This window comes from Apis florea, unplaced genomic scaffold, assembly GCF_048593485.1.
Source record: "Apis florea isolate Af1SG1 unplaced genomic scaffold, ASM4859348v1 contig_3747_pilon, whole genome shotgun sequence".
Taxonomy (NCBI): Eukaryota; Metazoa; Arthropoda; class Insecta; order Hymenoptera; family Apidae; genus Apis; species Apis florea.
In genome coordinates this window covers 220,698-245,650 of record NW_028256832.1, presented here as the reverse complement: position 1 = coordinate 245,650, position 24,953 = coordinate 220,698, and the positions used below count along the sequence as shown (strand labels likewise).

The following is a 24,953-nucleotide window of genomic DNA, read 5'->3' as shown; positions in this document are numbered from 1 at the left end:
TTTGCATTTCGTAGTGGCCACCAAAGGCAAGAGTACCAAAGTAAAGAAGAAAAACACCAAAACACTCGCGAACCTCTTAAGATTCAAGAGAAAGTTTTTCGATAAAGAACCGCCCTAGAATTTCAAAGATAATACTTAAAAACGTGTCAATATTGAAACAAGATATGCTATTGTTTGAGAACAATAACTAAAATCCAACAGACGAAAAAATATTTTGTCGAAAGTATGTTAAGTCGAAGATACATAATAATAATTTCTACGATCTAACGATCTAAATCCACAAATAATTCTACGCATCGTCAAAAAACCATTAATTATTAAACATCCTTGAAGACGTTTTAAAACATCTCTCTTTCAATTTTATATCTCTTTGATTGTGCACAAAAATTGTATACTCTATAAATCTTTTCATATAGAAAAATCACATTATTACATATACTATTTTATAAATTTATTACACGTACTTGAATCCATACGTACGAATCTTTAAGAAGCTTTTCCTCGAGACTAAAAATGAACATTGGCGCGGCAACGATGGCTGCTATCCCATTCCTCTAAGATAATCGAAGCGAGTGTTCACGATTGCTACGTTAACCTTTCCAACCAACAACTCGCAAATTCCTGAATTCGAACGCTTTGAACCGTGAAGTCCATGCGTCCATCCGATAAAACGGCAGCGCGCGAATAAATAAAACAAATCAACGATATTTCCGCCGTCTCGGATCGTAATCACTATTGATACACGAGGCCTGCACACGAACAACTGCGCATCGGGCCGCGCCAGGCACCGAATCGTCGGAACTGCGTTCTACGTGCTCTTTTATAAATTTTCTCCGCCACGGCGTTGCGCAACCAGCGTTTCAAAACGTGTCAAACACTTTGCTCTGTCCGTTCTGTCAAATGGATAGAAACACGCTGAATTTCGGTGAATCTCTCTCGCGATGAAACAATCGTTTTCAACTGTTTTTCAATCTTGTCGTTTCTTATGAAACGAGTGTTTTTGATATTTGCCACTTGATATTTTATTTTCGTTGATTGGATACGTGGTCGAATTTGATCGATTGAATTAATAAATAAAGGATAAACAAAGGCTTAGTTTTAGTAAGATCTATAAGAAATTATTAAGGAGTAAGAATTTAAGCTTGAGATAAGTTAGATCTGTTAAAAGTGTTTTTATTTTTTTTTTTTTTGTGAACAAATTGACTTCTTCATTTTGATATTTCATTAAGTTTATTAAACTTAAGATAATTTATATTAAAAATTAATATCGTAGATGTTGGGGAATATGCTTGAAAAATAAAAATAAAAATAAAAGAGAGTTGTTGAAGCAACTTTGTTTAAAAGTAGAGCTTATTAATCGAATTAAGAAATATGATTATGTTGATTAAAATTGGACTCTTATATATAACTTTGTCGTTTAACGTGATTTGAGATTTTTTTTATAACAATTGAATAATCTTCGCTATTTACCATTATTATTTTATTGAATGAAATAGATATTGAAAGTGTTAAATATTCGCCAATACTTAACACAAAGTGAAAGTTCTAAATATAAAAAAACGTGACCTCCTTTACTAACCTTTTCTAACAAGAGGATATTGCAAATTTCCATTATCTAATATGATCTAAAATAGATCATATTTTTTTTTTTCATACTCGACCGCGTACTTATAATCCACAAAAAAAAATAAATAAATTCATTCATTACATCATCCTTTGTCCACCCACTATTATTTATTATTCCACATTACTTTCAAAAACAAATTCCAATCAATCGAATTCGATTCGAGCACCACTAATAAATAAATAGAGAACAACAAGATCGATACATCGCAACACATCGTTTTATCAAATCGAATCTATTTAAATGCCTAAAATGCCTCGAAGGGAACGCGATTAAATTTCATTCGGTTTCGATATCAAATTTTACCCTCCCTAGTCGTCGATTTAATTAACGATATCATTTACAGAAGACAGGCAATCAGTAAACACTTTAGAAAGATTTAAACGGAACAAAAGAGAAGATTTTCCAAAGACTTTTTATCCTTTTTATCCGTACAACTTCTTTACGATTTTTCATGAATACTTGAACGGTGCCATCCATTCTTCTTTCCTTTTTCTTTTCTTTTTTTTTTTTTTTGTTTTAATCTTTCTTTCTCCTTGCAATTATCTTCTTTCCCCTTCCTCCCTCCCTCTCTCTCTCTCTATCTCTCTTCTTTTTATTCCATACACAAGATATCACGAGCGCCAAGTTACCGAACGCCCGAAGCGCAAAATTCCGACCGAGTTCCGTCGATATTCCCGCGAGTAATTTTCTGAAAGGACAAAAATGGTGTGCCATGCTGGCGAACATCTTCGTCATTTCCGTGAACATTATATATATATATACACACACACACAAAGTCGCGTGTATCGATCAGACTTGATCCCTTTTTTCTTCGTTTTTTTCTTTTTTGCAGAGGGTTAAAACGCGACAGCCGCGCGTACGTACGTAGCCGAGGATCGAAAATCGATCCGACCTGTTCGCTCTTAATGAAACAGGACGTATTAAACGTCTTACGCCGGGTGAGGATTGAAGTGGACGGGTGAATTATCGCTGCCAGTCTTCCGATCCGATGGAGAGCCGTGATAAAATGTGACGAGGTTATTGCGGAGAAATTGTAATTAGATCTCGAACGTAATAATATTCGTTGAATAATTGTTAAACGACACGATATGGAATATAAAAAAAAAAAAAATTATAATAGAAACATCGTAGATGATTTAGGAAAAAAATTAAAAAAGATTCGAATTAAATTAAACTTAGCTTAGACAAAACTGTTCGATTTTCTTTCGTTAAGCCTCACTTCCAAAATATATACTGTACAAGTAATAATGCCAGGAAACTTTCATCCTAAAATAACGAGAAAGGTAAATATAAATCCATCCTGAAAGCACAAAAACACAAATGCCTCCTCCACGCAATCAACAAGAAGCAAAAGAAAATCGATTGGATCGAGTTAATATATATGAAAACTCGAGATCCATCTTCCCCAACCGATCGAATCCAATTTTCCTATACACACACACACACATCCACAAATTCCACGATCGTTAATTAAACGAACAAATATAATCAACGATTGCAATTCTCCGGCTACCTCTCTTTGGACAACATAAAAATACAGAGATATCAAAAACAACTCGTGTCCTGAGAGAGAGAGAGAGGGAGCAAGTTTATCTGACACGAGTACACTTTCGCGAACTTTGCTAATTATTTTTTTCGCGCTCAAGTCATCGTGCACCCGCCACTTCAACAGAACCCTCCCCTCCCCGTTCGTTATATTTCTGCGTTGCACGATACGTTTCATGGCAGCGTGAGCACGTAAATTCGTGACAGTTTTCGCGTGAACTTCGTCGAAACGAGAGATTCAGTCGACTGGATTCCCTCTCCTAGATGATAAAATCTACACGCTTGAACGAAGATAATCGAAGGGTTCGTTCAATTTTTTTAGATTTTATTGGATGGACGCAGAGGAATACCGTTATCTTCGATTTTTTATTCGATAAATTTTTATCCACTTATTTTCTCTTCTTTCTTCCTTTTTTTAATGAAACAGTATCCTCGATGCACACGCTATTTTTTATTATAATATTAACTTTTTGTTTAACGGTAAATAATTTTCACGAATATTTCTTTTTCAAAAATTTTTCTATAAGTTTTATCAAATTTTTTGCCACCACAAAAGTATCGTTTTTAAATAATTCAACTTTGACGATTTTCTCCAAAGTATAAAATAGCAATAAATTATCTAATTAAAAAAAAAATAATAATAATAATGATCATTTTGAAAGACTTATTAATTACCATAATGTATCATTATCTAAATAAATAAAAAATTTTCACGAATTTAAATATATAATCACATTCTGCGGATTCGATTATACATTCAAATTTTTCACTCAAATGCATAAACAACCACAATTTAATCACGAGTCTATCAATTAATCCTCGCTTCGTGTGATCGTTATATCATTATTCGAATGTTGTTGCTTTTTCTCCGCCTCCGGTTCCGTCTGTTGGAAGCATTGATTTACGAACCGATTTATGCATCGTTTCGAAACGAATATTACCGTAATAATTTTATGTCAAACACAGACGTCCGGTTGGTGTTATTCCCCACGAGCATTCTCGTGTTATCACCAGAGTTGAGTTCGCACCTCACGCTATGTTTCCTTCGGATTGACAACTCTGAAGTGAAATGTGCAATGTGAGTGGAAGTGCGTGACGAGCGAAACGAGAAACAAGAGAAGTATCATTTTTTAATAAGTAGAATAAAATGTTCGATACATCTATAATTTTTGTTTTAAGAGGGTCAATCCTCTGATTAATTCATTTGTTTGGATATATATTGATAATAAAATTCCCTTCTCAAATGTTTGCGGAAGTAAACGAATTTATAAATATAAATTGCATAAATAAAAATTTTACACATGGAAAATCTTCTTGCTCATCATACTTGAAATGGGTAATAAAATAATATAATTAAAATCAAGAAGGAAATCTTCGAACTAAGATAATAGAATATATAAGTTTTTAAACAAAGAAAATTAAATACGTGATTATTTATATATAAGAAATTATAAATATATGCAATTATTGAAATATCGAATGCATGCGAAAAAATAGAAACAGACAATTCTCAAGAATTTTATTATCAAATATATCCGCACTTTAAAATTTCTAAACTTAATTTCTTTCTCTTATTCTTCTTCCTTTTTTTCAAGAGAAATATCACGAATAACTGAACATCCTGTATATTCAGAATCCAAAAGAAATATACGTAATAATCAATTTTACTATAAAAGTAGACAAGAATATTGGAAATTTGTCTAACTTCTACTCACCAATACCCAGTGGTAACTTAACTTTCCTTTAATATTAAACAACAACATAGCGTACATATTTCAAAAACAATTTTCTTTCGCCAAAACTGATCCCATTGGCTTTTCCAAACCGGTACATTGCAACGTTACGAGCATATTGGACATCGAATACACCATAACGGAATAAATCAACCGGTCCAATTTCACGAAGGCAATTCCCAAAGCTGGAGGAGAGAATCGATGGTACGATTCGAAAAGTCGTACAACGTATCTGCAGCTACGAGTTAAAGATCTCTTTCGCAACACGAGGATTACTCTACATTCAGTGTTTCATGGCCCCTCGTTTCTCTTTCTCCTTCACGTAGGGATTTAGAACGTTTCTTACCGGCTACATCCGGATACACACGTTTGCTTTCGATGAAACAAATTTACTGAAAACATCTGCGTCGCCTCGGGAAAAAGCCTTGAGGATTGTAAGGAGATGTGTAACAAGAAAAAAGTCTGATCGAGGAAAAAGAATTCTGGCTGAGAAGAAGAAATATTAGACAGTGATGTCCAATGATTTTTGCGTTTTTGAAAATGATCTTTTGATTCTTGTGAGATATCCCAAAAAGGTGGAAGAGTTAAGAAAGTTTATCGTCGAGATTATAACAATTTAAATTGAGAAATTTAAGAGAATAAAGTATTTGGCGGAAGAATAACTTGGAATTTTCTTCTCTTGTTGAGTCAAACAAAGTTTTTTTTGTAATAAAATTTGAATATCTCATTTTCGAGAAAATTGAGTTCGAACGTGCTCAAAATTTCAATTAGGAATCGATGAAATATTTAAAATTCGATTTTCTGGAAAATTTTGAATATACATTCTCTCGATTATTCATTTACAATCAGCCAATGTCAGCTTGATCGAATTTCAAACATGATTTTTTCGAAGAAGAACATATTGCATAAATAAAAAGACGAAGTTCCTACTACATTACGAGTACATTATTTAAATATTAATACTGTTTTTCCATTAGAAATTCATTATTCACAGATAATAACGCGATGGTAAATTGCCATTAAGTAGGAAAGGCCGATCGTTATAGATCTAATCTTGTCGCATCGTTTCGCTTAAAAGAAAAAAAAAAAAATGAAAACAAGCCAAGGTCTCGTATTTTTGGAATTACGAAGCAAATACGATTTTTACTCGCGCAAATGTGAATAAATTAAACATTGGTTGACAGTGATTCACACCTTTTTTAAATAGTGTCGTATATTTACCTTCCATTCGCGCGATATTTTCTTATCAATGCACGTAGTTTTATCTTTATTTCTTCTAATAATAAGTATCCACCTATCGTTGTAATTTAAAGATAAAATCTAATTTACGAGCCAAAAAAAAAAAAGAGGAAAAGAAAATTTAGAAATAAAAATCTTGTCGATAACGTGGAACCAAAAGATTTCAATATCTGAAATAGATTGATTAAACTAAACCGATAAAGGAACAATATTCTATTTCAATCGGAATACGACATAGTTGCAACAATTCTCCAAGCATCGATCATCGCAAGACACTCATAACACTTTCGAACAAGAATCTAAACAGAGATTTTATCGGAATTTTCGTTGAAACGTATACACGCCAACCGCGTACACTTCACAAAGTCGAAACTTCCATTGTTCTACACGTTGTTTGTTAACCCGTATGCGGAAGGACGAGCAACTTACACCAAACGTCTATGCCTCTCCTTTTTTTTCCCTTCCAATCAATTGCATTCTCTTCATTCAACTCTATTTATTCGTACCGTAGCCAATCGTGAAAATCTAAATAATCTAAACGAGAGTTTAATTGACAAACCGTGTTATCAAAACTATTCCTAGTGAAATCAATTCTTCGAATCAGACGAAATATATTTTTATACAATTTTGTAATTATATATAGCAAAAGCGAATATGTTTCTCCAGATTCTAAATTCTATTGTAAAAGATAGAAAATGGTAAAAATTCGGAGGTTGATATCACATATTCAAAGAGATTTTCTATTAAAAAGAAATCGCTATGTGCCCAATCATGTTTTACATAGTTTAGTACACGTTTAACTTTTGTTGAATTTAAGGTTTTTAGTCCTTTGTAAGATAATCTAATAATTTTTATGATATCTCGTTTATCCTTTAAATGAAGTCGTGGAAATGGATGAGATAAGATCGCGCGCAAAAATTACCTTCGATTGAATTAATTACCGAGTGTCGCCGAGGAAATGAATCATTTGCTTATTAAATTACACAGGATCATTAATTATTCTTCTCTCAGTCCGCAACTGTAAACGCGCGTTGAATAGCCCGGAGGTGAAAAAGGAGAAAAAAAATCGAATTAAAACCACAGAGAAAAGGAAAGGTTTCGTTTTCAAGTAAATCTCGAAGAAATACGGATTCTGAATAACACGGTTGGAGATGTTTTCTTCTAAAGAATTTTCCAAGGGTTGCTCTTAGTAGGAGGAAGATTGTTGCGAATGTTTTATTCATATTTTATGCATCTATTTATAGACGTATGATCGATTTTTCGGTGACATTTTTCAAAAAATACATCTCGACAAATTTGTTGCCACTGAATTTTTTGATTGTTATAAATCAACTTTTTATAATAAGTTAAATGAAATTTTAAATAAAAATAATGATATGAAAAGAAGAATAACGAAAAAAGGATGGTTTAAAGAAACTTCGAAGAAGATTCTTTAAAAAAGAAAAATATCCTTTTTACGCATGTTCTTTGAAAAAGTTTAATTTTCGCTTAATGAAGATATTAGTATTCTTAAATACTTCATCCATAAATTATACCTTTAAAAGACAATCTTCCTTACTCTTTTCCTTACACTTTATTTTTAACAATCGATCTCGAAAAGAAAGCACAAAACAACTCACTCTTCCTTCTCCCTTATCCAATTTCAATTTCTTCGATCGAACTTTTATCAAACTTTATCGATAAAAAAGGAAAGCGAATCTTTTCTATCAAAATTCTACGTACAAAACCGAACCGTATAAACATTCTCAACAACTCTTAATTCCAACAGCAAACAAGTTTTTTTTAAAAACAAACATTCCTAATTCCTTCCAAAAAGAAGAAAAAACTACTTTCCATCTTTTAATCCCACCCAAAGTTAAAACAAAGAAATTTTTCCCTCGGCAAGCAAAGAACGCCAACAAAAATCTCCGTTTAAAACGGGCATTTTCAAATTTTTTTCCCTTAAAAAACACATTTCCCTTTTTTCCGTTTAATTTCCAAAACGAGCCCGCCGCGTCGAAATGAGCGCGCCTCGCGTGCCACCACGCCGTAACTGTATTTCCACCCTTTTGACCTTTGCAAACGCACACTCGGCCTCGTGCACGAACCGTGTCCCCTCCCCCTCCCCCGATCTAACGATCTAAAAAAAAAAAAAAAAAAAAAATACGGTGGCTAAAAGGACTCACCTGGCACAGGGAGGGAAACGCGACGATTCCTACCTTCGCGCGAGCTACCTGTTTTAACGTGCGACTGGCGTATTCGAGGTGCCGGCGATCCCTTTTATAAGGGGCAGAGTTTACGGCCCTGCGCGGAACGCCACGCAATCTCAGTGAGCGGGACGCAGGAGCGTGCCTGCGTTGGGCCTGTGCCCCGTCAATTTGCGCGGAGGAGGGGGAAAAATTTGATTCGGATGGATGGAAATGATGTCGTTTCGTTGTCGTTGTTATTATTGTTCCATCGTTGCTCTGTGATTTTATATCGAAACGAAACGGTGAAACGTGCTTTTGTTTGAAACTTTGTGCGTTGTGATGATGATGCTTAAAGAGTTAGAATGGATTTGATTGAGAAATTTGATCGTGAAGTTGTGTTGTGTTGGATATAATTTTATACTCGTTGTCGATAAATTTATAAAATAAGAAAGAAAATGTCAAAATTAATGAATAGTATTTATTATTCAATTATTATTGAATATATTCTCTAAATATATACTGTTCGATATAACAGTAATGGTATAGAGAAAGATTATAATATTTAATGTAATTTGACAACGAGTTTTTTGATTGTTTCTCTTTTCGATCAAATATTTTCTTTTTTTTTTTTATCAAATATCATACTTTTAAGCATGGATATTCACGTTTCCATTAAAATATAGAGAGAGAGATTAATGGTAATTTCACAATGATGTATAGTAAAGATCGTATTGCAAATCAAAATAATGTTAAATTACTTGAAACAAGATCTTACAAGCTTGTGACCCACTTTTTATAGAGACAGTACCTAATCACACTATTCTGCAACATTCGCAGTTCATAGAAGCGCACAAGAAAATTGCTTGTTGAAGTAAAAAAGTCGTGGAAGAAGAAGTAAACTTTCTACGTGTGGTTAATCAGATAGTAAAATAATTTTTTGTGTTAACAAAAACAAAAATAAATGTATTTTTATTAAAAATTAAAATTAATTGAAAAGCTGATGAAGAAGAATAATGAAAGAAAGTAAATTGAACAAAGTAAATTTATACATATAATATCTCGTTTCAAAATATTCATTTTTCCATTAATTTCCTATATTAAAATATAAATATTACACGATTGAAGAAAATCTATAGAAATTAAAGACTCTTTCTTCTGTGCATATGAAAAGAATTTAAAAAAAAAAAATAATTTATCAAACATTGATAGAATTTCGATTTAGATTTAGACAAAACAGATTAAATTATCTAGCAACCGCACAGAGGAAACTCGTAAATTTACAAAATCTTAGAAATACCATCTGGCTTACAATTTGTACTTAACTGAAATTTTATTGGCGACAATATGATCGCATTTAGTTAATATTTGCCTGCCAAGCACGGAATTCGTGGCAGTCGAGTTGTAGGCAAGAGGAATCGATTAATCATTACGTGTTCATAATCCGCGACCTATTATAATGAAACACTGAATTGTCAGCAACTTACGTGCAATGCATAAAACATTTGCGAAAGAATAAGTATTGCGAGTAAAATTTGAGAGGAGAAGGGAAATTATTTCTATTCAACAATTTGATTCGACGAAGAACTATTTTCAAAGAATAATATAATAAAATAATTATAAACTTGTGCAAAAAAATCGTTTGATAAATATGGTGATCACGAAATTTTTATCGATAAACACTTGTTGAAACAACAAAATACAAACCAGAGAATCATTATTCACGAAAATTAAAAATTATACGTGATATAGGTCAATAGGTTGATCTTTCTACAAAAGTCAATCACGTTCTTTTTATAGAAAATAAAAAGAAGAACGAAAGAGAGAGAGAGAGAGAGAGAGAGAGGAGAAAAAAGAAAAGGAGCGCTATTAAAAATGAGCTTAAAAATTGAGTCACGTAACTGAATAAATTTGTTGAAATTAAACTCCTACGAGTCGACTGGATTTTCCTCGAGAAGAACAGAGCCTAGAGAGTCCAATTAAAGATGGAATAGCAGCGGATACGTGTTCGAGGACCGACAAAAATCTCGTCGATAAAGCGTATAATTATTTTAAGCTGCAATCTTTTTCCGTATTTGGCTGTTTCGTAAAAGCTCCACAAAGATTCTTGCCGCCATCTGTTCATAATGGATGAACGTTTGATAAGATTTATCAATGGTGAGCTTGTAGCTGCGGCCGATAAAACAGAGAGGAAGAGCTTTCGACTGGTACTGAGCTTGCACGACTTTACCAACAAGCAGCACTTTTCGGTTCTCTCGTGTTTGGTAAAGCAAGATGCCAAATACCCTTCGTACTCTGCGTCTGATTAATACAATATCTATTCCACTTACTTAGCTATTTTCGACAATCGGATAGGTAGATGGGATAGGACTTGTTTTTTACTGTTTATGGATATTTGATATGGAGTTGTTTCTCTGGAGAATGCGCTTTCTTTTATTTATTTTTTTAATCGATGTTTGTAAATTGCTTAATGATATCTTCTTAATCTTCTATAATCTTTTTTCTTTAATAAATATGTAAAAAGAACAGTTTTAGTTGACTGATTGATTTATTCATATATTTGAATTTTTCATATTTGAATATTTGTTGTAATGTATGTTCCATAAATTTAATACTTTCCACAGTCTGTTAAACTGTATTGATATTCAATGGATGTAATACATAGATATACATCTACGAATAAGAGAAATGTTAGAAGTAATAAGCGTTAAAATATTAAGTCTCTTATCCTTGTAATTATTAAAAAATTGTGTGTAAAATTATTTTTCCAGTAACTGAAAAATAATATTACGAACAAACCATGAAATACTTTCTTCGTTGAAATTCTTAATAACTCAGACAAATTATTCCAAGCTTTTAATGAACGTCTAAATAATATGCAACTTTCTGTGCTTCCGAGACGAAACTTAACCTTCACATTCCTCTCTCGCGAAATGAAATTTCTTTAATTACCCCCGTTTATTCAACTATTTTTCTTATTTTCTTCCTGTCTGCAAAAGTATTTTGCTTCACTGATATCCAACAATTGTAATGGAACTGTTGCGAACTGTATTCGAGAAAGTTAGACACGAATATCACGAAGTCTGACTATACATGGTTTCTACTACTTATCAGTACCTGTACATAATTCCGGCGAAACTTTGCTTGCACACAACAAGAAAACCTGGCAAAAGTTTATAATCAGAATATAATATAAAATTATCGATTATGATATAAGCATGATTTCATTGATACATATATATAAAATTTATTTATCTATTTATTTTTAGTCAAACTAAAAATTATTGAAAATAATTGATTCCAAGATTCTTTTTCTTTCTCTTTTCTTGTTCCATGAATATTTTTACAATAATATAATTCCCTTAAAAAAATATTATTGATTTAAATTAAAAATAGTTGTTCAATATTATTTGACTAATTAACAAAATATAATTATTTCTATATTTAAAAATTTATATTATAAATTTATCTAAGCATAATAAACTAAATGTCCAATCCATTTTCCTAACTCATTTTGTCATCGTTCCAAAATTACTAGATAATCATCGTGTCATCGCGTTATTTCGCATTATATTCTATGCATATATTATCACACATGATTCAGTCATTCGTGGAAATCACTTAATGATTACGTCAACTTAGTAGAACGTGAAATTAGTCAACCATACTACATCAGCCAGAATTAATCAGTGTAAATTTGTCATTTGAAAAATATTTATAATACCCACATATTATGCATAAATTAAAGCATATGAAATTTATCGAATCAAAAATAAATTTTTGAATAAAAAATCTTTGATCCAAAGCTTCCCTCGGATAAAATCTAAGAGGAAATAATAATAAAGTAATTTTCGAATCTAAATTAATCCATGAAGAAATAATGATCAAAGAAATTTGATTAATTGAAGATCAACTGAGTCGAATGGATCTGTTTATGAATATGTAAACGATGGGAAAAAAGAAACTAATTTTCATGCAGTTATTTTTCATTTAAATGCTGAGGGAATTTGATGGTTTGGTAAGGCCAAAGGAACGTGCAACTTTTCTCTCCATATTCGTTACGTATGCAAGAAACGATCCACTTTGTTCCAGAAGTATTTTTTCAGTCTATCTAAGAATAATCCGAATATTTTATTATTCATGCTATAAAATTCGTGATATTTATACCACAAATGACATAAGTTGCCATTATAATCTTTTTATAAAAAAAACTTCTTTCGGAAATTCTAAAGTCTTGATAACTGTTAGAAACTATCTATGATAAAACTTTTACATGAAACTTTTGAATGAAAAAATATTTTTACTAGATACTCAAAGTCATTAGTGTCTTCGAAAAATTTTTGCTAACGATAATTTAGAAGATTATTACTATCAATATAGAACAATATAATATAATACTATTATTAAAAGAATTATTATATTAAAAATTGATTATTGGAAATTTTAAGATCTGAAATAATCTAGGTACGAGATATCAGAATTGAAATATCATCATTCGAGTAAAATATATATTATATAATGATTAGAAAAAAGAATATCAATGAATATTATAAAAGAAATAAAAATCAATCAATATTTTTAATCGTTTGTCATTTACTTTTCAACGTCAATTGATGGTTCGATAGATAAATTTTATTTTTAGATTCGAGATATGAAACGAATGACACGAGCATGTGATCCAATTGATTGATTTCTTGATTATCAACAAGAAGACGAATAATTGAAAGGAAATTGCTATTAATTATTATAAAGGAAATTGATATATAATAAATCCCGAAAATCTTGACGATAGAGAGATAATAATTTTTTTCTCGTTTCCAGTTCCTGGTAATTGTATAAAAATATCCGGATAATAAACAAATACTTCAGAAGAGGAGGAAGAGGAAAGCGACAAAAAATTTTATTTTTTCCAGGAAAGCAGGAAGAGTGGAAAAGAATTGCTCTCGAAGAAAACGTGTTGCATCACATCGCGAGAAGGAAGTTGGTATGTTATGTACCAAGTTTGATGAAAACAATTAGATGTAGAGATATTAAGCCTTATATCGTCATTACGAAGAAGAGGCGCGCAGTTATTAACAGAAGAAAAATGGTCTTTCGTCTCTCTAATTGCTACAAAGCTCGTTTACCGAAGGGAGAAATTTCATTCGAAAAAAAAAAAAAAAAACAACGATAAAATTTTATTCTAACCTGTTTTATCGTTCATTAATACGAGGAATGAGATTTTTTTTTTATTTTTCGAACGATTCAAATTAATAAGCATCGCCTTTAAAAGCCAGCAAGGCTCAAATGTTCTTACTCATCGATCCAAAGAGTCCAACAATGTTTATTCCACGGAAATCTGTTTAGTTATTCATTAGCATGCATAAGCGTCTGCGAGAGATTGATGAAAGAGTGGATTCGAGGAAAGAGGTCAGATATGGGTGAGAAATTCCTGATAAATTCTATGGGACACGATCAGGAATGTCGAGAAGATAAGAAACGTATCCAAGCACACGATACATGATAATTTTAATATTCAATCAACGATTTCTAAATTGTCGAATTTTCAATAAAATTCACTTTTGAAAGTAATATTAATCAAATCAAATTATCACGATTATCAATAATTATTTTCGATTAAAATTTCCCGATTTCACATTTTAATGGCAATTTTTCTTTTCGATAATTTGTTCTCTTAATTCTCATGAATTATTCTATCTATTTGCAGCTTAATGAATCGTATCGTTTTAACTTCTAAAGTCAACAAAACAACGTGTCCATCTCCGAAATAATTGATCGTTCAATCGTGCGGAGAAGAATCTCAAAGCGACGAAGAGATTGGTAAATCTAATTACGACGTTGATGCGATGCGCGAATAAATAGATCGAGCGGACAGACGAACGCAAAAATAAATCTGCGCGGAATGTAGGGAGAAGCAAAAAGTCGAGAGTTCGATTATAAACGATCGAAGAAATACAGTGGAATCATTTGCAATAGAGCTTAAAGTTTTTGCAGGATAAATGTCTGAAATTTGAAACCCAAATACGATGGAGTAATAAAATTGCATTTTAATCACGTTTATAACTCAACTCGAATGCTCTGGAGTTGCATTTGTACTTTACCAAATTTAGAATAGGGGAAAGAATAGGGGATGAAAAAGAAATAAGGTTAAGGTTGAGGCAAAATATATATCAATGAGATTTTATGGTGTGTCAAGGGACACTTAGATAATTTTGGAGATTTGTGTATATCAATGTGTATATCGTGTTCTATACTTTTTTTACAGATACATTTAATTTTGAAATATCACTCTGAACGATGATGCAACACATTTCCAGGAAACGTAACTTCCGTCATCGTTATCGAAACATGATAAATATTAGAATTGAGATCATGAGTGTTTTTGCAATCCGAGGATTGCAAACAAGTCGTGATACATATTATTCCCGGTGATATATATATTATCAAATTGGGATAATCATAAATCAGAACGTAAATTAATTTCTAATTTAATACAATAAAATATATTATGTGGATCTGCAGTCTTAAGATATCAATCTGTGATTTTATTTATAACTTTATATCCTTGGCCTGTGATTTTTATTTTATAGTTTTTTCCTGCCATTTTTATTCTCGATTAAAGTGATAAGTATAAATCGTACCTAGACGAAGTAATCGTTGTACGACGATGATAAATTATTCTTCAGTTGAGGAAGAGATAATGCTTATGAACAATTACTCGATAATTTTTGCAATTAACTATATCATAATCGTGACTTCACATTACGCAACTTGCTATTTACAAACTAATTATCATGATTAATCGTGTTTATGAATAATGTATAATTTCAAGAGCAATAAACCAATTGCAAATGTGTATTATCGACAATGCCTCGTTTAATAGAATTTATTGATATTCTCTCTAAATTTTAATTCATATCGCAACATTTTGATAAAAAAAAATATTACTGGAATCGATTTGGAATTTCATAATTATTTTGATATATTTAATATATTCGCATAATCACACTTTATTTTAAGTAAGATATTATAATATAATTTGATTATAATGAGTTGTTGACATAATTTTATATGTCATTTTATATTTATACGAATTATAATTACATCTTATTAGGAATTTATTATTTCTCAAGAAATGAAAAATAAAAATGATAAATTAATTCAAAATAACAATATCAATTATGCAACAAATCCAATTAAGTTTATTTGAGATAAAAAATCGATAGTTTATTTATTTCTTTTTTATTATGACAGGATAATAATTATTTGATTATTCTACATTTCGATAATAATACAAATTACAGTGTAAAATTTTGCAACGTAAGAATAAATTTATTATGAGATATTATGTAAAACAATTTATCAAATATTATTTTATTCTATGAAATTATTTCACCGTTTTTTAAAATGTATATTTTTAATAAATTTAAAATTAATTTAAATAATTTAATCTATTATTATTCTATAAACTTGTACATTTTATATTTCTCCAATATTTGCAACTTTCGATTCTCTTTTTTAACTTGAAACAAGTAGTTATAAAGCAATACTTTTTTTTTATTTTCATTCGAATACTTATGTATAAATTTTTAAAAATTGTACATTATATTTAATTAAAACTATCGCGAAAATAAAAATAAAACCGAGTTAATTGAACAAAAATGAATAATTTATATTCGCTTCGAAATTAGAACAAATTTGTTTGCGAATATAGAGTTCTCTGTGATACATTTTGATTTAATAAAATATAAAAGAACCATTCTCTTGAGAATGCTCCATTCAATAAAGATATTGGCTTCTTCAGAAACTCAGAAAGAAATTCGATAAATTTATATTAAAAGTAACAATTCTTTGATTACTTTTCTACCCAAGTTTAATTATAATTATTGTCATATTAATATTTTTATCAATTTAGAAATATCTTTTCTATTTAACTAACAATAAAAATTAAAGTTGATCGATTACCATTTTAAAGCTTTCAGGAAAAATTGTATTTTCAATACAATTTTCCATAAACTTTAAATTTTCCAAAATTATAAGCCAACCTCAATGAATCAAAGATTCTCTTCCACTGAATAAATATCTTAATTCATCCACCAAACATCCGTTAAACATCCATGAATTAAATATCGAATTCCAATGAATACCATCCTCTGAATCGCGGGTATTTTTCTTTGAAGTGACAGATAATCGTGACTTCGCCTACTATAACAAAGTATTCAACGTTTAAGATTGACGAGTCGACGTGTCAAGTGGATGGTTAACGACTTCTTTGCTAAACTTGAGGTGTCAAAGGTTAGAGAAAGGTTCATTCCCTCCCTATGCAAGAAAAGAAACGTTATTCCCGGTTGCTGATCCTAGCAAATCAATAAACAGATCACAAAGAGTCGACAAAGAGAACGTTGAATTCTCAAAGTGGCTTACTTACACCTTGGTTGGATGATTATTAAAGATATTACAATTTCAATTCGTTCGTGTTTTTTATCAAACAAATTGTTCACGCAAATTTACACACTGCCGCGAGAAACACATTGTGACAACATAAATATATCGATGAAATACGAACAAGCATATCGTAATACGATAAAAAGTAGAGAAAGTGGACGATATAAAATTTTAATTTATTTTTAATACGTCGATTTTTAAACGCACTTCTTGATAATTAAGTATTTAATGATAAATTAACGCGTGAAGTGTCGACGTAAATGTAATTAAGTCGCGCTGTTAAAAGCTCTGTTTGTACTTCCTGCACGATCATGAAATAATTTTCATCGTATTTTTATCTCTAAAGATTAATCCACGATTAAAATTCTCTTGAAACATATTATATTACGCGAATAATTATAGATATAAATGTTTTTATAAAAATAAATTTCTAGAATTTATTATTTCAATAAAATTATAAAAGTTTTGTATTATATACGATAAATCATCGAATAATGCAATATAATGTAAAATATTTTTATCACAATTTGCTTTAAGAACGATTAATTAATGAAACGAGCAAAAATGTGAGATCCATCTTTCATTTTATGAATTATTATCTATTATATATTTATTTGGTAAATGATATTTATTTAATGTATGTAATGTAATAATGTAATAAATAATAATAATGTGATGTAATTTTTTGATCAAAACATTTCGACATTTGTAACTAATCTCAGCCCACTTAATAAAATATCAATAATGCTAACCCACATTCCGCCCACAAATTCATCACGTCCGGTCCATCTATAAATTGATCATATTGCAACTTCAAGCAGTTGACATAATGTAACTGTATGTATTTACCTATGTCATATTACATTCAAAATATCAATATTGTGCGCAATATTCAATGCGAATAATATTAATTAACTAAATCAAATTAACTAAATTAATAATCGCATTAACAAGAGCATATAATGAATAAAATCTTTCAGGAATTTGTATTAGATAGATTGTATTAGAATCGATTCCTGGAAAATAATAGAAAGTAAAATAATTATTGGAATAATTAAAATACAATTATTTCCACGTAACTATATTCTTTTGAATATACGATATCGATCATCCAATAATATATTTTGTTCGTTAGAAAATATTTTAATAAAATCGAGTTTACAAATTTTAAATTTTCCTCATTGAACAGATATTTTATATCTGTCTTTTTGATACCGATCTACCGATGATCATATAAATTAATATTAGAGTAGATTTTTACATTCGACGACGTAATACAACCGGCGAAATCAATTTCATCTTTTTAAATTTGCTATAACAAGCGGCAAAAAGTAGGAGGAGCCATCGAGACGATTTTAATCCAGATCGACATCTTTAAATTATTAAATTCCATTCGTCGAAATTAGGTTTCGTCCACTTCGAACGGTTAAAGACGGGTGTGGCTGTCGACTGAGACCACGCGAGACAGCCAGGCACCCATGAGCAAACCCCACAAGGCTGCCGTCCCATATTTCGAGTTATTGCCGGTGGTAATTGCCCCGGAATGAAATCGATGTTGGCCGACTTCAGCCAAGAGAAAGGAAAAAGAGAGATTTGATCGTATTTGTTTGCGCGTGTTCCTTCCCCATTCCTCCCTCTTTTAACGATCCTCGTGGCGTCTCGTTTCGTGACACCCCCGGCTCTCTCTCTCTCTCTCTCGAACGGAACATTGTCATCGATCAAATGGTGACAGTGAAATTACCACGCTGTCATATCGATACGCGCGTACAACGATTATAGGAGCTAGAAGCTACTGTATTGCAACCGATGATCCGTCCAAGTTCATGCATTTGGAAAATTGCATTAGGTTGATCGAAAAATTTTGTTGGCAAACTTCTAATCGAGTTGTATGTAGAAGTGTGATTGATCAACTTCATACTTGAGCCGAACATTTGGTTTCTGAAGACTCGAATATCGGCTATTTTGAAGCCAAAATTGAATATTTTTCTTCTCGCTTCTATTATCATTTTATATGCTGGTTGAAATGTATATTTTTGATTTATAAATAGCCGAACAATTTCGAAGAATAATTTTTACTTATCTGCGGAATTTTTCTCTACAAAGATGTAATAAGATTTATATTATCTATAACATCTAATACATATTAGAGTAAAGAATATTTCGTTTTTTTCGAATCTTTCATTGAATTAGAATTTTGATAATAACAATTCTCTGCTTTTTTATATTTTTTTTCAAACACAAAATTATTTCATTCGTTCAACACAGAACTAGCAAGAATAGTTCTCAACAATTATTTTACTGTGTTCACGCGTTCATAATTTTGTTAAGTTTTAATAATAATTCTTTTCGTTGCGGGCCATCATTGTTTTATTTCTCTTAGCGATAAAGATTACTTGTTATTACAGTCTCGACAGACGCTTGTCTATACTGTCTTAATTAATCTGCTTGTTGGTGTTTTACTTCAACTCCGTTCTTTTAATAATTTATGAATCGTTGATTCCTGTTTCTCTCGTAAATTTCATTAAATGTTATACATTTCAAAATGAATTTCACTCGGATTTATAAATTGAATTACGAGACTTGTATATGATAGTTTAAAAATTTTTGTTTGATGATAAATTTAATTTAACTACAAGTAATATATTATTTATCGTAATCAAACAATTTATTATCATACAACAAGATACTACAAAAATTACAATTTATTTTATAATTATTAATTTCTCGAAACTTTTTATTTCTTTTAAAGAACTATTAAAAAATTTTAATCAATAAAAATTAAAAAAAAGTAATCTGTCTGTCAACATGCAGACATTCTTACTTTAATCTTAATATCTCTCGATCTAGCACACTATTTTCTGAGTTAATCTACTTCTAGATAACAAGCATGAATTTCACGAAAAATACTGATATGAATTTTGGCGTGCAATATCTCAGATCCACGCAATAATGTCATCGACTATTTATTACCTTTAAGATAGCATAAAATGAATTAAATATAACAAGATATTAATATATTCATGGAACATCTTTCAATTTTATTTTCGTCACTCTATTTCGTTTCGCTCTATTTTCTCCTCCGTTTTATCTAATGCAAATTATTCATAACTTAATAAATAAACATCAACCGACATTTTTGTATAACAATTTTTGTTTCTTGAATTGAATCTTCAAAGATCTAAAGAATATATCAATACCCTGTTCTTTTAAAATTGATTTTTCTTTCAAAATTAATATGGAATACAAATTTCCAAAAAAAGAAATTAAATATAAAATCTACGCGAACAATATTATTATTCAGAATAAAGATATTATATCTAGGAATTTTATTAGATATTTTATTAGATATCTTCGAAATCTAAAGATTAACAAATTTATTGTAAAATTAATTATTTAAAAAAAATAATTTTCATTATTAAATAATTAAATCGAAAATTTAATTATTTGTCAAGTTTCAAACAAAATTTCCTTTACATGATACTCGCTTAAAATTTTCAAAATATCCATTAAACGAAAGTTATCTTACATTCACACGTATAAATAATTCATTGTCTCCTCTTCTCAGACGTTTAAATTCAAAGCCATCCCCTCGCAAATAAAGAAGAAAACATTCTTAAAACAAAGTAAGTCCTATTATTGTATGATATAAATTTTCGACCATCACGCAATCATCGATTATCTCGATTGAAATTGGAAATCAGTGGCTCGAAATTCAGTGGAAATATCGGGGATTAGTCTGACACGTGATGCGTGTCAAGGTTTTCACCGTCCATCCAAGAATCTCCCACTCAGAAATTCTAAGTTAAAGTGTTATGTTTTGACGCTGTTTTACCACCGAATATGCTCACGATTTATCGATCGAATACTTGAATATTTTTTTCTTTGCGTTGTTCGATAGTTTTGACATTATTATTCTCTCATTTTAATGCGTCGAGTTATTTGTTTGATTTTTTAATGATAAATCTTCAATCTCACTTATTAAGTTTCAGAATAAGAATAAAAACTTTTAAACTCTTAAATCCTAAGACAGATGCATTATTTGAAACTACAAGATAACGATGGATTCGTGAATCTAATCAACTCTTCAAGGATAAAATCTCAAATAAAGTTCACCAAAAGCTTTAATTATCTCGGAAAGATGATCACCGTTACCTTTTGTTTTATTTCTACATGTTTCGTGTTTCACCATATTTTACCAGCGCAGTGGATTGTAAAATTTTTAAATCAATATAAAAGCAGACAGGAAATTAAGCGAATCGTTGCATGGATCAACACGACACGAACCAAATGGTTAACAGAAAAGCAACAAATGATCGATCTATCGGTCATAGACCTCTGTTAGCGTCGAAAGATACTCTTTATACATATATATACAAATATAAAATGAATACACGTATAATGATAAAATTTGTTTGCTGGAATAAATAATACGAGATTTTTAATAACGTTTTTGCCTACAGAAATTTCAATCTACTTATATCAAAAAATTGTAATTACAAAATAAAAAAAACGGAACGAGGATGCGTACTAATTTACACGATGTCGTTAAATTTCATTTTTCAATGATAAAAATTTTTATCTTTAAATGAAAATGTATGAAACCTATAAAAATAACTTTTTCTACTCGATTATGTATTTCGAAGGATCAAGTTTTAAAGAAGAGGATGAAGAGGAGGAAAATAAAAATCGATCTAAACTTTATCCATTTCCGCTGCTGCTCTGCTATTAATTTTGCCAATCATTTCATTCCATTGTATATATACGTAGTATAGTTACAATCACATAATAACACCTCATTGTGCTCGCATACTTTAGATACATTACCATCCATAAGTACAAAATGTAATCGAATGTACAAAATATAGGTAATGTACTAAAGATAATATTTCTAAATAAAACGTAAAAGCTTGTCAAAATTATTAAAAAAAATTAAAATAATATTTCATACATACGATAAATACTTTATAATGAAAGTATGATACTAAAAATGGACTTTTAAACTTTATGTACATGGGAAAAGTATTTAATAACAAAAATCTTTATTTTATTTTCATTTAAATTTCTTTTATATCTAACATATTCTAACATCCCTGTATGGAAAAATATATGGAAAAAAAAAATATTTATCTTTATATTTTAACATTCAATCACAAATTGATCATTGAAAATATTTAGAAAATTAGAATATTTTTTTTTTTTACAATTAACATTACTAAGCTCATCAAATGTTCGCTAAAAGTATAAAATAACATACTTTTCTTCGTGACCATTCCCCACTTCCTCTATCTTTTGTCAAGACACAACTGCCGTGTTGGATGACGTAAACGAATAAATTATCGAGCTATAAAATTCCTCCTACTAAACTGAAAATTACGTTGCATTGTTGCGAGTGTTAGTGGTTTCGCAGCGATGACGTTCGCGCCAATAAGCGTGTTCCTTTATGATGGATCTCGAAAATACTTCACGAATATTACTGGAAGAAGAATAGAAGAACTAGTCCGCATATATTTTTGAATTCTCTCGATATATCTCGAATTATCTCGAAACACACGTGATGAATGATATTTTTGAATCGAAAATTCAATAAATAATTTTAAGAGAAGATTTTTAATAGCTATTAAGAAAGTGATCGTATCATTTGATTTGAAATTAAAAATATTTTGATGAATGTTCCATTCAATTTTAACAATTTATTTTAATCTTTGGTATATCTATTAAAGAATAATACCTCAACATTTTTCAAAATTGATCCAAATACGAGTATACTTAGAATTTGAGAGAATCGCGTATTTCCAGAATGAAAGGAATATGAAATGCAATTCCTTATTTTCTCTTTGACTTCCCTGCTGCTACAATAGTTTTGACCTATTTTCCAATGGAACCCGTTCGACGTAGGAAACAATGTCTTTTAACATGATCATAAACTTTAGACGCGAGACAAGGAGAATTTTGGCATACGTATTCGTTCGCATCCTCTTTTTATATTTATCGTATCGTAAAAAAAGAAAAAAAAAGAGAAAGAAATATGTAGTACATGAAATACAAACTTTTTCTCATTGTTTAAACATGAATATATCCGATATTCACTCGACAATAAATCTATTTTCAAGATTTTGAGAATTTGAATTGCTCAAAATCTAATTTCGAAATCATTTCATCTATCTGTGTTAATTTGCATTGCAATTAACGGGTGGCTTGTTTCGAACGTGCAAATGAAAATATCTTCGCTAAATATGTCATGACGAGAAATACTAACCTTAAACGATACTTCCCACGTATTTCATTTAAGCATGCACAACCTCATTCATAATGGCGACAAATTAGAGTATAATGAAATACAGAGTTAATTTATTTCGTGTCCCAGCACATTTTGTCTTCATTAAAATAATTCTTCGTTAATTTGAAATTTGGATCGGCTCTATCTATAATCGATACACTGTCTTGCATTCGAAAATTTGTTAATTTCTACAATTGATACTTCGTATTAAATTTTGGAATAATGAAACAAATCAATTATTGAAAAAAAGAACACATATATTGTTCCTTATTCGAGAAAATATAATAAAATATGCATTATCCTGATGGAAAGATTGAATAAGTTTTTTTTTTCGAAAATCACAAGCTAACCAAACCTAAACATTTGAGATCCCGTAATTTTTAGCATCGCTTGATATCCAGATCCATCCACCATTCATTTCGAGACATAAATTCGAAACGATTTCAAAACACGTGAACGCGTGTTTCGTGAATTTGTTCCACGATCGAAATTTCATCGTGATTATCAACGAAATTCGCGATGAAACGTGCTCGAGGTCTTCCACCCTTAACGACGCGAATCTGCCGAGAAATTTTATTACGCAGGATATCAATTTGGCAAACATACAGGGGGATAAAACAGTGATCCTAGGGATTCTAGATTTTATAGAGTTGGCTATTATGGAAATGGCTGAGATTTAAACTTCAACCTCTGACCTTCTTCCAAAGGTTGATATCGGTTGATGGGTTCAAAAAGAAGAAATTTAAAATGCTATTAGTTAATAAGGATAAAAGAAAAATTATAACGTCACGTATTCCATCCCTTTTAATGTATTATCGATAATAATAATAAATATAGGGGATAATAAAGTGTCTTTCGTATCAAATTCTATTTATCAAGTCCAAGAAAACTACAAAAATCACAATTTAAAACCTAATTAAACTAAATTTAACGAGTGTTTCGCGATAAACCAAATAATCTTTATGATATATATTGTACAAATGAATGAATTATAAACGAATTACATGAAAAGGAAAGTCGATGCATAATTTAATTTATATGTATTGTTATATCTCATATTTTAAAATATGTATCTATTCTACGTTACTTTCCCGACAGTATCACTAATAACAATCTACCCTGTAGATGGAATAATATGGATGGTTGTGCACGTACAGAGAACATATATATCCTCTTGTGCAAATACTTCGATCCACGCCTTTCGTAGCCATTTATCTATCCTTTCATCTTAACAGATAAATATATTTCAAAACGCCATTATTAATTTTACCCCCTAAGATAAATCCAGAGTTCACAGAGTGTCATTGCATTGCACTACAAGATTACAAGTAGTTAGATCCAGAAAATTTTAAAAAATTATTCGCGAATTGTAATTATAACAAATAATCCGAAACAGGATAGTTTGAGAGTTGTTTTTTTTTTTTTTTTTTTAGCTCGTTAAAGATGCCGTTACCATTCTCCTTCGCATAAAAAGTAATTTAAACAACGTTATTTCGTCGGATTCATAAACATAACAGCGTATCTTGGGGATGTCGTGAAGGAGGTCAAGCTTTGCACGCAAACTATAAGCGAAATGGATGTACGTGGCCCCGTATGAATCGCTCACGAATACGTCTGCTTAACACTAAAGCCATCTAGTAAGTTTCTAACAATAATTCTACAGGGTGATTCATAAATGCAAATGATTCATAATATATTCCTAAGTGCGTGGATATTTTAATTATCGGTGACAATGTGACTGACAATTAATTAGAAATTATTATTTCTAATTAAAATGATAATCCACTCTTTTTCATTGATAAAATATCGAGTGCTTTTATTTATTACCGTGACAGAAGAAATAAATGAAAATTTAAATTATTCTGTCTTACACCATTACACCATTGTTACGAGAGGAATCTATTATGAGTTAAGTCTTCGAT

General features: G+C 30.3%; 1 protein-coding gene across 2 annotated transcripts in view; it reads right to left on the bottom strand.

Annotated features, from left to right (window-relative positions):
- The window catches only part of igl (IQ calmodulin-binding domain containing protein igloo), a 94,326-nt gene that overhangs the window by 58,548 nt on the left and 10,825 nt on the right, over positions 1-24,953 (bottom strand). The window contains exon 1 of one of the 2 annotated variants that reach the window (XM_031919329.2): positions 465-789. The exons of the other annotated variant lie outside the window; for it this stretch is intronic. Coding sequence (XP_031775189.1) covers positions 465-474 — 10 coding nt within the window. The 5' untranslated portion in view covers positions 475-789. Of the gene's footprint in view, positions 1-464; positions 790-24,953 lie in introns of those variants that run through there. 2 annotated transcript variants of the gene reach the window in all.